A 13,852-nucleotide genomic window follows, 5' to 3' on the forward strand; every position below is an offset into this window, starting at 1 on the left:
CTGAAGTACTCAATGACTCCTTTGTCTCAGTCTTCACCAATAAGGGGTCTAGCCACACTGCTCAAGTCACAGATGGCAGAGACTGAGAGAATGAAGAACCACCCACTGTAGGAGAAGAGCAGGTTCAAGACCATCTACAGAACCTGAAGGTGCACAAGTCCATAGGAGCTGGTAAGATACATCTGTGGGTCCTGAGGGAACTGGCAGATTAAGTTGTTAAGCCAATATCCATCATAGCCGAGAAGCTGTGGCAGTTCAGCAAGGTTCCCACTGACTGGAAAAGGGGAAACATAACCTCCATTTTTAAAAAGGAAAAAAAAAAAAAGGAGGGGGGGGGGAAGGAAGACTCAGGGAATTAAAGGCCAGTCGGTCTCACCTCTGTGCCTAGCAAGATCATTTTTCTCCTGGAAACCATGCTGAGGCACATTGAAAATAAGGAGGTAACTGGCAACAACCAACATGGCTTCACTTAAGGGTAAATCGTGCCTGACAAATTCTATGATGGGGTTACAGCATGGGGTGGAAGAGCAACTGACATCATCTACCTGGACTTGTGCAAAGCATTTGACACTGTCCTGCACAACATCCTTGTAGCTAAACTGGAGACACATGGATTTGATGAATGGACCACTCAGTGGATAAGGAATTCGCTGGATGGTCACATTGCAAAGGTCACGGTCAACGGCTCAATGTCCAAGTGGAGACCGGTCACGAGTCTCAGGGGTCATTATTGGGACTGGTGCTGTTTAACATCTTTGTCGGCGACATGGACAGAGTGCACCCTCGGCAAGTTCAGCAATGACACCAAGCTCTGCGCTGCAGTCGATCTGCTTGAGGAAAGGGCTGCCATCCAAAGGGACCTTGACAGGGTGGAGAGGTGGGCCCATGCAAACCTCATGAAATTCAACAAGGCCAAGTGCAAGATCCTGCATCTCAGTTCGGGCAATCCCAAGCACAAGGGGGCAGAGAATAGATGGGCAGAGAATGGATCAAGACCAGCCCTCAGCAGAAGGACTTGCGTGTGCTCATGCATGAGAAGCTCAACATGAGCCAGCAGTGCGCGTTTGCAGAAAGCCAACTGCATCCTGGGCTGCATTAAAAGAAGCGTGGCCAGCAGGCTGAGGAAGGTGATTCTGCCCCTCTACTCTGCCCTGGTGAGACCCCACCTGGAGTACTGCATCCAGTTTTGGAGCCCCCAACATAAGAAGGACATGGACCTGTTGGAGCTAGTCCAGAGGAGAGCCACAAAGATGATCAGAGGGCTGGAGCACCTCTCCAAACGAGGACAGGCTGAGAGAGCTGGGGTTGTTCAGTCTGGAGAAGAGAAGGCTCTGGGGAGACCTTATAGTGGCCTTCCAGTACCTAAAGGGGGCCTACAAGAAATGGAGAGGGACTTTCAACAAAAGCATGTAGCAGTAGTACAAAGGGTAATGGCTTTAAGGTGAAAGAGGGTAGATTTAGATTAGGTATAAGGAAGACATTTTTTACTGTGAAGGCGGTGAGGCACTGGAACAGGTTTGCCCAGAGAGGTGCTAGATGCCCCATCCCTGGAGACGTTCAAGGCCAGGTTGAATGGGGCTTTGAGTGACTCAGTCTAGTGGAAGGTGACCCTGTCCATGGCAGGGGTATTGGAAGTAGAAGATCTTTAAGGTCTCTTACAACCCAAACCATTCTACAATTCTATGGAAATATTCTTCCTGCTGCTGAGCTTGTCAGAATGTCACTTTGACATCTTACAGAATTATTTTTTCTCTGAGTCTAGCAAAATGATAAAAAGATACAGCTTTCCTACAGGCAAAATCTGTGATATTTACCTGAGGCATGTTGGACTCCAAAGCGAGCAAAAATACTGAGACACAGTCCCCATTTGCCACCGCTGACAGGCAGGACAAGTTAAAGTGTCATTTCTTGACTCCAGAGACTGAACAAAGAGAACCTTCTTTATATATTTTTATTATTGATTGAAATAAGAAGTAGTAAAATTCCATAGTGCCTTACAGCTGATATACTTTGCAGACAGCCTGCTAGCTCTAGGTAAAGATATGACACATGTATTTCTTAACATATATTTTTACATGTGAATATAGATGTCAATCAAAAATAAATTCTTCAGCTTACATTAAAACAAGTCAGGAATGACTGTATAATAAAATATAATAGGACACTGATAATCTCAATTTATGTGGACATGCAGAATAAAAATGCCTACATATCTACAGCAACAATTTAATAAACGTAGAAATTGTACTGTACAATATAGCTGGAAAATACATTAGTATTTTACTTTAAAAATTCATATGTTACTGAAATCTCTAAAACTTCAGTTGGTAAAAGATCTGCCTGTGCTAGATTTCAGTATTGATCGGTTATTTCTGCCTAAAGTTAAGATTATATACGCAAATAGCCCAGCAGTATTAATACATAACCATGATTTATATCAGCCATTGAGTCATAAATCCAACAAATAGGTTCATCGTCTTGTTACTTTAGTGTTTCACTACAAAGTCACAAAAGGATTAGAGTATCACTTTAGTGTAGCCTACTTCAGAAGTTTCCTTGTCCAATTCACTTCATATGTGGTATGAAATAATTAAACCTCAGACTTTTCATAAAGGACCCAATCCTCAAAACACTGGAGGGGAAAATCAGAAACACATGCATACCCAAGCAGACTTGCATGAAATGATCTGTCTGGAAGAAGGACATGGAATCGGCTGCATAGATAGCAACAATTTCCATGAAGACCAGAAAAACAAGAAAAAAAAAGCAGTTAGAATGTAGAACACTGAATGTCTCCTACTCTTGCAGTCCCCCTCACTACCGCTTTCACTCAAAGCTCTCCAATATGTTAGTCTGGAGCACGCCCTACCTCCAGCATGACTAAAACCTCAGTAACTACCCAAGGCAAAAGTATGATCTCCAGTAAGCCTACTGCTTTCACAGGAAAAAAAAAATTGTTAGTTGGGAACAGGTTGGGGTTTTTTTTTTGCTTATATTGTCTGTATGTACATTTATACTGCAGATTTGCACAAGGTGATGAAGAAATTTTTGCCTCCGCAGAACTCTGTGTGCACATGTGACTTGGTCATCTCTTTAAAATGCTGGCCTTGACGCTAATGCATGCACTGCTAAGGAACTTCAGAGAAAAGTTAATAAAATGATTTAAAGGCATCTTTCTTACTTAGATTGACAACTGCCATTGAAAGGATCTCCCACAAATCATCTGAGTTTCTCTAGGGAATCTTGGTAATTGCAGCTATCATGACCTCCTAAAACACACTGCTTTGTCCTAACATATGTCATTTCTAAGAGGGTTTCTAGAGTATTTCTTGGGAACTGATAATCTTTGACAACTAAATCTTTGAATTTGCATTATAAAAGGGAAGAAAAAAATCAGGAGGTAAGAGCTTGGCAAAACCAACATCACTGCAAGTCTTAACCCAGGAGTGCCAGATGATTCTGAATATGGTAACTTACTTGGTAACATGCATCTGGTAACATGTCACTGCATTTAACATCCCTTTTTGAACAAGAAGCCCATAGAGATTAGGTTGCTCTATCGCAGCTGCAGTGACAAGAGGTGAAGGAACTGAGGAACTCAGAATCTATGATACTTTCAATCTCCTTATTTGGAAGAGACCACACAAATGCCAGCACCGTTCGACTGAACTGAGCAATTAAAAAATCCTCATTGACTAGTAAGTAGTGGTAGCTGTCAATGGACAGAGGAGAGAAAAAAAAAAAAAAAAAAAAAGAAGAAACGAAAAGAGGAAGACACTAAAAAAAAGAAAGGACCAGTAAACTAGGCTACAATATAACCTCTTCAGGTTTTAGCTTCCCTTTAAATACTCTTCCCTGTCTTCCAGAATAGATGCATAAAGATTTTCTTCTTATCAGATGCTATGGAAAAAAGGCAACTTACTGGAGTTGCCAGTAAGACAGTAAGCCAGTTAAGAGAGGCTAGCTACCCATAGCATAAATATGATGACAAAGAAAAGATTTCTCGGTGGTTCAACCTCAACCTTACGGCCTTGGAAGGATCAAATATTCTGGGATCTCAAAAGAGGCTGATGATAGAGAGGGACACACAACAACCCTCTCTTCTCATAGTCACTAGAAATCTCATCTAAGGGTAAAGTGTGCGAACCATACGGCACTGATGCTACTGACCTCTGAGCCCACTGCTACAAAAAGCTGTAGCAAGTCTGCACTGATGACAAGTGTATTCCTGAGAATCAGAAATACAACTTTTTTATGTTACTGAGCAGAAAAAAAAAGCTTTGGCCTATCTCAAGCACACCAGATTGTCCAAGAAGAAACGGACTGTTCAAGAGGGTAAACAGCGGGCGGGGGGAGGCGAAAGCCTGCTGGCATTTCCTCTGGTGATCTTCCTTGGATCAGTGTCTGAATGTAGTTCAGACATAGTCTTTCTCTCGGAAATGCTGCTCACTGTGGCACACAAAACAGGTGTAACTGTGCAACTAGTCCCTACAAGTTTAGCAGCTCTGGAAGTCTGGTGCAGGAGTCAAGGGAATGGTAAATGCTGAAGAAAAGTTCTCTAAGTAGATAGGAGAGAAACAGGAGGAAAGCTTCAGGACAAGTTGAAAGAGATAAAAATAAAGAGCTGTGATTTCTAGTGGCAAACAAATAACAACTGTCCAGTTGTTGCCCGTGCCAACCTCATGAAGTTCAATCAGGCCAAGTGCAAGGTCCTGCACCTGGGTCATGGCAATCCCAGGCACAAATACAGGCTGGGCGGAGAATGGATCGAGAGCAGCCCTGAGGAGAAGGACTTGGGAGTGCTGGTGGACGAGAAGCTCAACATGAGCCGGCAATGTGCTCTTGCAGCCCAGAAGGCCAACCGCATCCTGGGCTGCATCAAGAGGAGTGTGGCCAGCAAGTCAAGGGAAGTAATTCTCCCCCTCTACTCTGCCCTGGTGAGACCCCACCTGGAGTACTGTGTCCAGTTCTGGAGCCCCTAACATAAGAAGGACATGGACCAGATGGAGAAGGTCCAGAGGAGGGCCATGAAGATGATCAGAGGGCTGGAGCACCTCTCCTATGAGGACAGGCTGAGAGAGTTGTGGCTGTCCAGCCTGGAGAAGAGAAGGCTCCAGGGAGACCTGATAGCAGTCTTCCAGTACCTCAAGGGGGCCTACAAGAAAGATGGGGAGAGGCTGTTCAGTAGGGCCTGTTGTGATAGGACAAGGGGCAATGGTTTTAAAATAGAGGGAGGTAGATTTAGATTGGATATCAGGAAAAATTTTTTTTACAATGCGAGTTGTAGAACACTGGAACAGGTTGCCCGGATAGGTGGTGGATGCCCCATCCCTGGAAAAGTTCAAGGCCAGGCTGGATGAGGCTCTGAGCAACCTGATCTAGTCGGGGATGTCCCTGCTCCTTGCAGGGGGTTGGACTAGATGACCTTTGAAGGTCCCTTCCAACTCTAACCATTCTATGATTCTTTACCAATTCTCCTCTCCGTCCCACTGGAGGATGGGGGGGAGTGAGCGAGAGACTGCATAGCTTGGTACTGAGCAGGGCTAAACTACAACACGTACATTTTTAGAGACTGACAATCCTCTACTCACAAAAATTCTAAGACTAAGTTTTTACAAAGAATTTCAGCTGTCACAGAACAAAGGCTTCTGTAACATGTATTTTACTAAATAAGTTTATTGTTCTAAATGGTCAACACATTTTCCCAGTATTTGAGCAGTTTATTTCCCAGGCAAGACTCTGCCACAAATGCACACTGAGGTAAATGTTCAATAAATATATATATTTGTTTAAATTATAAATTTATTCTACTATTTTTCTCTTCAGCCACACTTCTGATACATTTTTAATTCTCTCTCTTGTATTACCTCAATGCTAGATGTGTCTGAACGTGTACTGCTGCATCAGCAACATTACCATTTTCCATCTGGGAAGCCAACAGTAAACTCATTAGTGAGCCTAAGCTCTAGTCAGGAAATGCATCTCCAGTTCCCACACTTCATTTAAAATAAGTCAGCTTATTGTTTGGTTCAAAAATATAACCTGTATTGGTGGGTAAGGCTTTTTTTTTTTTTTCTCAACAAGAGATATGGCTAAACTCACAGACCTACTAACTATTTTCTACTTCATAAACTTTCTTGTTCCAAACCGGTTTCTTGTATGCCATAGCTCTGTTTGTCTTAATACCATACTATATTAACGTAGAAAATCAAGGCAAAGAATAGCCCGGACAATTTTATAGAAAGTAACATGATGATTTCAAATATGTCTTCTAGCAAGTCTGTGATAAAAAGAATAAACACTTTTAACGTAAAACATCATACAGAAAAGAAATTTAAATTTTGCAAGAAATTGATTCTTTGAAAGATGAAACTTTTCAAATAAAAATTAAGATCACCAGCATAAGAAAATACATATTCCACAAAATGATGAATCGCAAGGACTTTTCATAAGCACTGTCATAATTACAGTCATAAGACTGTAATAAGAGCACTTTTCAATTTCAGAAAACTTGTAAATATATTTTAATGTTATCTGAAATATAAATACACATACATACAGAAAACATGCTCAAAAACATTTCCATTTCAATTCAGAATGCTTTTCAAAATAAATCCTAAAACATTTCTAAACCACAAAAGGAAATTCCTTACTGAAACAGCAGTTATCTTCAAAGAATGTACTGCAGAATGTGTGAAAAGGTACCACAAGACAGGTCCAATTTCTCCTGTAACAAATCCTTGTGCATGGCAAGAGAGAGTAGTGCAAACATTTTCAATGATCTTTGCTGCCAAATGGTTCACTATCCGGTCTTCCTGCAGGAAGGAGAGAAAACAAAAACTCATATGCAAGTGTTTCCAATTTCCTTTTGAACCACTGCCTATGTCCATTTTTCATTCCATCCATATTGTCTTAGTGTGGTTTCTTAATTTTGATACTTGCCAAAGTCATTTCATAGGGAACCTCAACCTGTGACAAAGTTACGTTTACAGATTCTACTTCCCCCTACTTTTCTACTGCAAAGACAATTTAATACAAACATAATTTAATGCAAAATCTTTCAACTCCAAATGATCACCTCAAATTAAATGCAGTCACCAAAAAATGAAAAGGTTTTGTTATGTTATAGATGTTCCACAATCATTGCTTTATGAATGAAAGTCTGTATACCAAAACTCATCACTACAACAGGCTCTGAACAGCAAGATTATGAGATATACAGTTACATTAGAAAAAAATAAAATTAATTACACTGAACACTCTTTATTCAGAAGAGCCAACAACTCCCTGGGATAAAGAAGCACTCTTCTTGCAAGTCATTCTATAACTCTCTTCCTCTTCTGAAACAGATAATTCTGCCTAATGCTCAAGATAAAACATTGGGTCCCCAGTAGTATATCAACTCCTAAATTTCTGTAGAGGATATTGAATCTTTCATATTTTAATACTAATCAAATAACTTTATCTGCAAAATCATTTATGGAAAATCACTGTATGTGTAGCTTTAATACCTACATAAGACTATTCATACTACACTGTCTCCATGGAATAAAAATCATTATGTTAGAATAATCACGAGCCATCAGTACATCAAGAAAATCACATAGCAGTAGTTCTTTCTCAAGAAAACTGTTACTGACTCCAATGGAAGCTTAACTTAATACAGATCACTTAAAAATAGTCTCTACTTTCTCTGTCTCTCTTCTCTTCCTCCTCTCCCTTCTTTAGTATCTCTTCCCCTCCCCCCCCCACCTTTCACTTAAAATCAGAGTCTTTACCTTAACAGAATGGGAAGATTCATTCCTGTGGTTTTTTTGACTGTGCATTGCTTCACTTTATCTCAGTCTTTAACTATGAATAAGTGAAGTCTTTCAACAATGTCTTAAATGGCATTCTTGAGTTCAGCAAGAGTGAATTTTAATATAAGACAGACAACCAATTTAATTTGTCAAGTCTACCTCATAGCCTGACTTCACAAATAATTCATCATAATATCTAATTGATTTCTGCCTTAAACTAATCTCCACATTATCCTACTAACCTTTAGATTTCTGACATTTATCTTCACAGTCAGACCCAACAACAACTGTGAGCAATTATAATGAAATCTTTTAGAAAGCAGTACAAAAGCCTTCCAGAGGGTGAGAACTTATGCTTCATTAAAAATATATTCAATATCCACTCTTCCTTCTACTGATGGAGGTATTCTAAAATATAGACACTGATGTAGAAATATTTGGAAACTCTAGTATTATGCTGTTTTAAAAAAAAAAAAAGCTATATTCATTATTTTCATGCTAATCCTTCCTGTTCTCCTGAAGAATTGCAGCTCTATTCAAAATACTTAAAATAAATACCAAAGTCAATTCCCGTCTAAACTAGCTACTCTTTTATAAATCTCTACTGATTTCTGTGGTCTTCCTTCTGATTTACAGCCATGAAATCAAGGAGAATTTAGGCTTCTCTGTTTTTACAGTTTTTACAATATATATAGAATATATATTGCAATATATTGTATCATTTCGATCTATTAAAGGCCTGTGTATTAAAGACAAATACACATACATGTTTACCAAAATTAAGTTTCTCAAAACTTTTTATAAACAATGTTAGTCTTTTTCTGTCAATTATACTTCCAAATTTCAGTCTATTGTTCTTTTTTTGGTACAGTTAAGGTAAAAATACATGGATTTATCAAACTGACTACATGCATGTAAAATCAAATCCATAACTGAAATGTTAATAGTCAAGTTAAATCTCTCATATACAAAGTGATTACTAGGAATACCAATTCTACTATTGCTACTAGGCAGAAACACTTAGTAAATGCACTATGTTCCCATTAATAAATAATAATCAAAGCATTATATAGTGGATAATAGTTACTATGAATGTTAACAAATTTCCAGAGCAATTACAGCTTTTCTTCACAAAAATTGGTCCTGAAAATATGCTTTATTTTCTTCCAGCCACTGCTGAGTTATGCCCTGTGCCACACAGTCCTGGTACTTTGGCTAGAAAAAGGTCACGTACCGTCACAGTGCTCTAAAAACTCGATGAGGCTGTCAGAGTAATTCCGTTTGCTGACATCTGAGACTGTTCATCTTGGCTCCTCTGAAATCTATTCCTGAGCACTGTCTAAGCAACAAGACTCGTACCATTTTCTGCCTAATTAGCTCTCTGGAAAGGAGGCCTGACCTAAACTAATATTTGGCCTCTTAACAAAGGAATCATCCTGTCATGTTATGAGGACATAAGCTATGATAGTCAACAGAAATGGATCTTCAGGATATGAGTAAAGTAGTTCCATTTAACAGTTAACCTTTGTCCATATATTGAATGGCATCAAATCTATATCTATTAATAGAACTGTTACAAAAAGAAACACATACTCTACTTTCACTGGGTTTATATTTCAACTAGTTTTACAAAATGCATTGAAAGATAAAGCTCCTGATTTTCAGTCACTTTGAACACTTGCAGATGTATCTGTTTCCAGGTAAAGTACTGGATGCTTGGTGAAAATGAATCCTGAGTGTGAAAGCAAATACCAAAAAGGTAAATAGATGTAGACTACTAAAAGAGAACTTCTTTTAATCAAGTCTTTCTATTCCAATTGAAAAAAGAAAAAAAAAAAAAGTAAATAAAAGTCAAAGAATTCTACCCTCATTTTTCAAAATAACTGAATCTACTGGATATTTTTATTGATTGTTAAAAACTTAACAGCGCAATAGAAGTTTTGGAGGCACTGAAAATACAGTCACTACGCTAACCAACATACTACCTAGAACCAGTATAATTTAGTTTAAAGGTTAAGATAATATATTTTATGACCTTTTTAATATTATACTGTGTATAAATACATTCAAATTGAGTAAAATCATAATACTGATAAAGAAACATTGGAAAAGCTGAAAAATTCAGAAAGTAAAATTCAGAAAGTTCCATCACTTTAAATCAACTCCCATACACTTCTTCCTTTAATCTAAAAAGACAGAACAAAAAGAAACTACAAACAAAAATTAATGAAGTGAAGCTGTATCATGCTAAGCATTCATGATTATAAGAAATAAATCTTAATTTGGCAACAATTCGCAATATAAAGCCTTCACAGAAAAGGAGGAATATGTAGAAATAGAAATTTTTAATGCCTTTTGTGGAAAAAATAATTTAAAATTCTGTCAGTAAACTAGAGAATTGATATCTAAAAAAGAAATTAAGTGGTAATGTGTATGATTCAGACCTAATGCCTTTTATACTATAGGCAATTCTGTCAGTAAACTAAAAAAATTGATGTCTGAAGAAGAAATTGAAGTGGTAAATATGTATGATTCAGACTATCACTTTTATATTATAGGCTGTCCTGTACTTTCTGAGAAAACAGTTATTATTTTATTCCCCTATCCTCCAAATTTTCCTTTCTCCTCCAAATTTACTATACCGAAACCTCTCTGGCTAAGAATATACATTATAAAATATACTGTCTTATATTATATATTGGCAATTATTTTTTAAAGTTAAAGTTTTGAAATTAAAATTCCTCATCAGTTCAGAACCAAAACCCTCAGACTTACATCTTGCTCCCTCATACAGGAAGGAGTCCATATGAAAGAGGGAAAAGTGTACTATAGAGCTTCCTGGCAAACCCTAATTTACTAAAAAACTTGCTTACACAGTACCTTGCATATCCAAGAGACAGAAATTTATCCTTTGTAACCTCATTCACTATTTCTGACTCAAGTAAATTATCCAGATGCCATACTTAATTTAAAATGAGGATTATGTACATTCTAAAAGCTATATTAGCTATAGTTGTACATATTAATCTATCCATGCATGTGTATTGCCTATATTTTTTTTCCAGGTGTCGTAGTTCAGCCCCAATCAGGACCAGACTACGCAGTCTCTCTCTCACTCCCTCCACCCTCCGAGAGAACAGGGAGAGAAAATATATGGAAAAACGGCTCGAGGTTTGAGATAAGGACAGGGAGAAATCCTTAAAGTTACCGTCACGGGCAAAACAGAGCAGCACAGGGGGGAAGAGGGAATGGGGGTCGCGGTCAGTTCATCGTACGTTGTTTCATGCCGCTGCTTAATGGTCGGGGGAAGAACTCCTCACATTCCTCCCCTGCTCCGCTGTGGGGTCCCACCCCTACACCACAGTCCTTCGTGAAACTGCTCCGGCGTGGGTCATCTCTTCCACGGAGTACAGTCTCTCCAGAATGGCTGCCCCAGCGGGCCCTCCACGGGCCACAGCCGCCTTCAGGCATCCACCTCCCCCGGTACGGGGTCCTTCACGGGCTCCAAGTGGATCTCAGCTCCTCCATGGACCTCCATGGGCTGCAGGGGGACAACCTGCTCCACCATGGTCTGCACCACGGGCTGCAGGGGAATCTTGGCCAGGAGCCATGTTACTCCTCCCCTCCTTCTGAACTGACCTTGGCATCTGCAGCCGTTCCTCACAACAGGCTGGCAGATGTCTCTCAGGATCTTTTTTACATCTTATTCACTTCTCATCTCCTCTCCACTTCTTGCAGCCGGGCCGGACTGAGTCGAGCCCAGTCGGCTGCCTGGCAAGAGGCCAGAGGGTGAGGCCTGCAAGGCCCATGAGGCCTGCGCCTCCCCCTCTGCGCCTCTGCCCCCACTCAGCTTCTTCACATCTTCTCTTCTCTTTTTTTTTCTGTTTTCCCCTAAATACATTATCGCATAGGCGTTATCACGGAACATTCTGCTACCAATCGGCTTGGCCTTGGCCAGCAGCGGGTCTGCCCTAGGCCCGGCCGAGTCCACTGAACAAAGGGGAGCGACTTCTAGCAGTTTCCTACAGAAGCTACCACCTTAGGCCCCCCCTCACTAAACAAAACCACGACACCAGGTTCTATGAAGTTATTACTAAAATTGTATATAGTAGTGTGCCTTATATTTACATGCCATTTGTAAGCAGAAATGGACAGATAACAAGCACCTGAAAGCTTTTTCAGTGGTTCCGCTCTGCTTTCACACAGGAAGACTTAAAATGAGGAAAGGAAGGTTGCCCACAGTTTCTGACTCTGCTGTTTAGTTTCAGTGAAGGTCCTTATCAAAGCAACATAATCCCAGACCAAATCAGACAAGAAAAATTGTAAGAGACATCAAAAAGTCGTTTGGATATGGGAAAGATTATTAGTTCTAAGACGACTATCAGGAAAAAAAAAATGTTTAAAAGGAGGATCTGAAGGAAGGGATGGGCAAACATAGGGGAGAAAACAGTGGAAGCAGAAAATGAAAAGATCGACTGGAACGTTAAGTGTGAAGAGGGGTAAAGGTGAAGCGGAAACTAAAGCAAATTTCACTTAATTAAGATTAAGTTGAACCTTACATGTGAAAATGAAAAGCAAAAAAAAAAAATACATGCAGAGTCAATGAGGAGATTCAGACAAGAGATAGGACGATATATTCGGGGTGAAGTAGACAAAGGTAACTTCAGCAAAAGAGTTTTGAATAAACTAAGTAAAATGGATGAAAGGAAAAGGGCAGCCACATTAGCATTAGGTACTTAATATTAAATAAGAATATCCTTTGCGAAACAGAAAGTATATTTCATGATTACATAACACAAGAATTGTAAGAACTAAGCACTTTAGCTGTAGAAACCAGGACCCTGCTATCTTAGAGACTGCAAACAAATATTTAAAAGTTGAACTTAGACACAAAACCAGATGCCTGAAACAGGCATTTTGTGTCACTGTCAAAAACAGTTATTGGAAAAGGTTAGTAAGTAAATATTGGAATGTTTACTACACAGGTTCTGACAGACTGCAACATTATACCACTAATAAACACGTCAAATTGGGCTTGTCATTTACTTATCTATGAATGTACCAATTTCCTTATTTTGACACATCATTGAACATGCCTGTTCTTTGCCTGAGTTAAAAATCAACTTCTATCTCAAGTTAACAACACTGAAGTGCAGGAAATCTGAACTTGTGATCCCCTACAGACAAAATAAACTCCCAGTCTTCTACTCCACCATCCTAAAACTCCTTTCACCTATACGTACAGTTTTTGTTGCTGTTAGATTTTCAGGCCTAGCAGGTATGTGGAAACAACACTACCTCAATTTTCTGAACATTTTGTTACTTTATAGGCAAAAAAAAAAGGGATACACGCATATTTCAAACTCCTTCCTGCTCTACTGTTCTGTTTCAGAGGGGAATTCTGCTCTGATAATGATGAGTATTTATAAACTCCAGAGATCCAAGTCCACTTCAGAGTAGTTTATAATGAAACTGAAGAACAGTGAATTTACCTTACAAAACTCAAAGCTATATAAACTATAGTACTAAATGACATAAATTGGCTTGATTTTCTTGAATTATTAACTACATCAAATAAAGTTTCTAACTGTAAATAAAAACTACAAGTATTTATAATGCATATACTCAACACACAGTGGTAATTCAGAATTTATTACAAAAAGTTTGCTATTTTCATAACTACTAAGACTATATAGAAATATTCAGAAATATTCAGAAAATATACCGATGTAAAATTTAATTAAATAAGCTTAGAACAATTAAAATAAGTTTATTGTTTAATAAAATTTAATTATAATTTCTCAATTACTAATGTAAGAATGCAACATTTACATACATGTAATAAATTGTTAGACCAGGGAAATTTACTAAATAAATAGCAGATTACAGGCTACAAATGTAAAATAAAGAAATATAGCACCTAAGTTCTTAAGCTGCAGTCAAAGAACATTAAGCACAGTGAAAGCAAATTTAGACAGTATTTTCAGGATTTTCACATTCAGTGCTTCACTAGTGCAAGCAATAAAATTTACACAAAACCTCATTTTAGTTTT

General features: G+C 38.7%; 1 protein-coding gene across 1 annotated transcript in view; it reads right to left on the reverse strand.

Moving 5' to 3' along the window:
- Positions 1 to 13,852, reverse strand: part of ULK4 (unc-51 like kinase 4) — a 255,975-nt gene that overhangs the window by 187,776 nt on the left and 54,347 nt on the right. Inside the window, exon 21 of the mRNA XM_086741634.1 lies at positions 6,654 to 6,815. Coding sequence (XP_086597760.1) covers positions 6,654 to 6,815 — 162 coding nt within the window. The remainder of the gene's footprint in view (positions 1 to 6,653; positions 6,816 to 13,852) is intronic.

Source organism: Chlamydotis macqueenii, chromosome 2, assembly GCF_036417535.1.
Source record: "Chlamydotis macqueenii isolate bChlMac1 chromosome 2, bChlMac1.mat, whole genome shotgun sequence".
NCBI lineage: Eukaryota > Metazoa > Chordata > Aves > Otidiformes > Otididae > Chlamydotis > Chlamydotis macqueenii.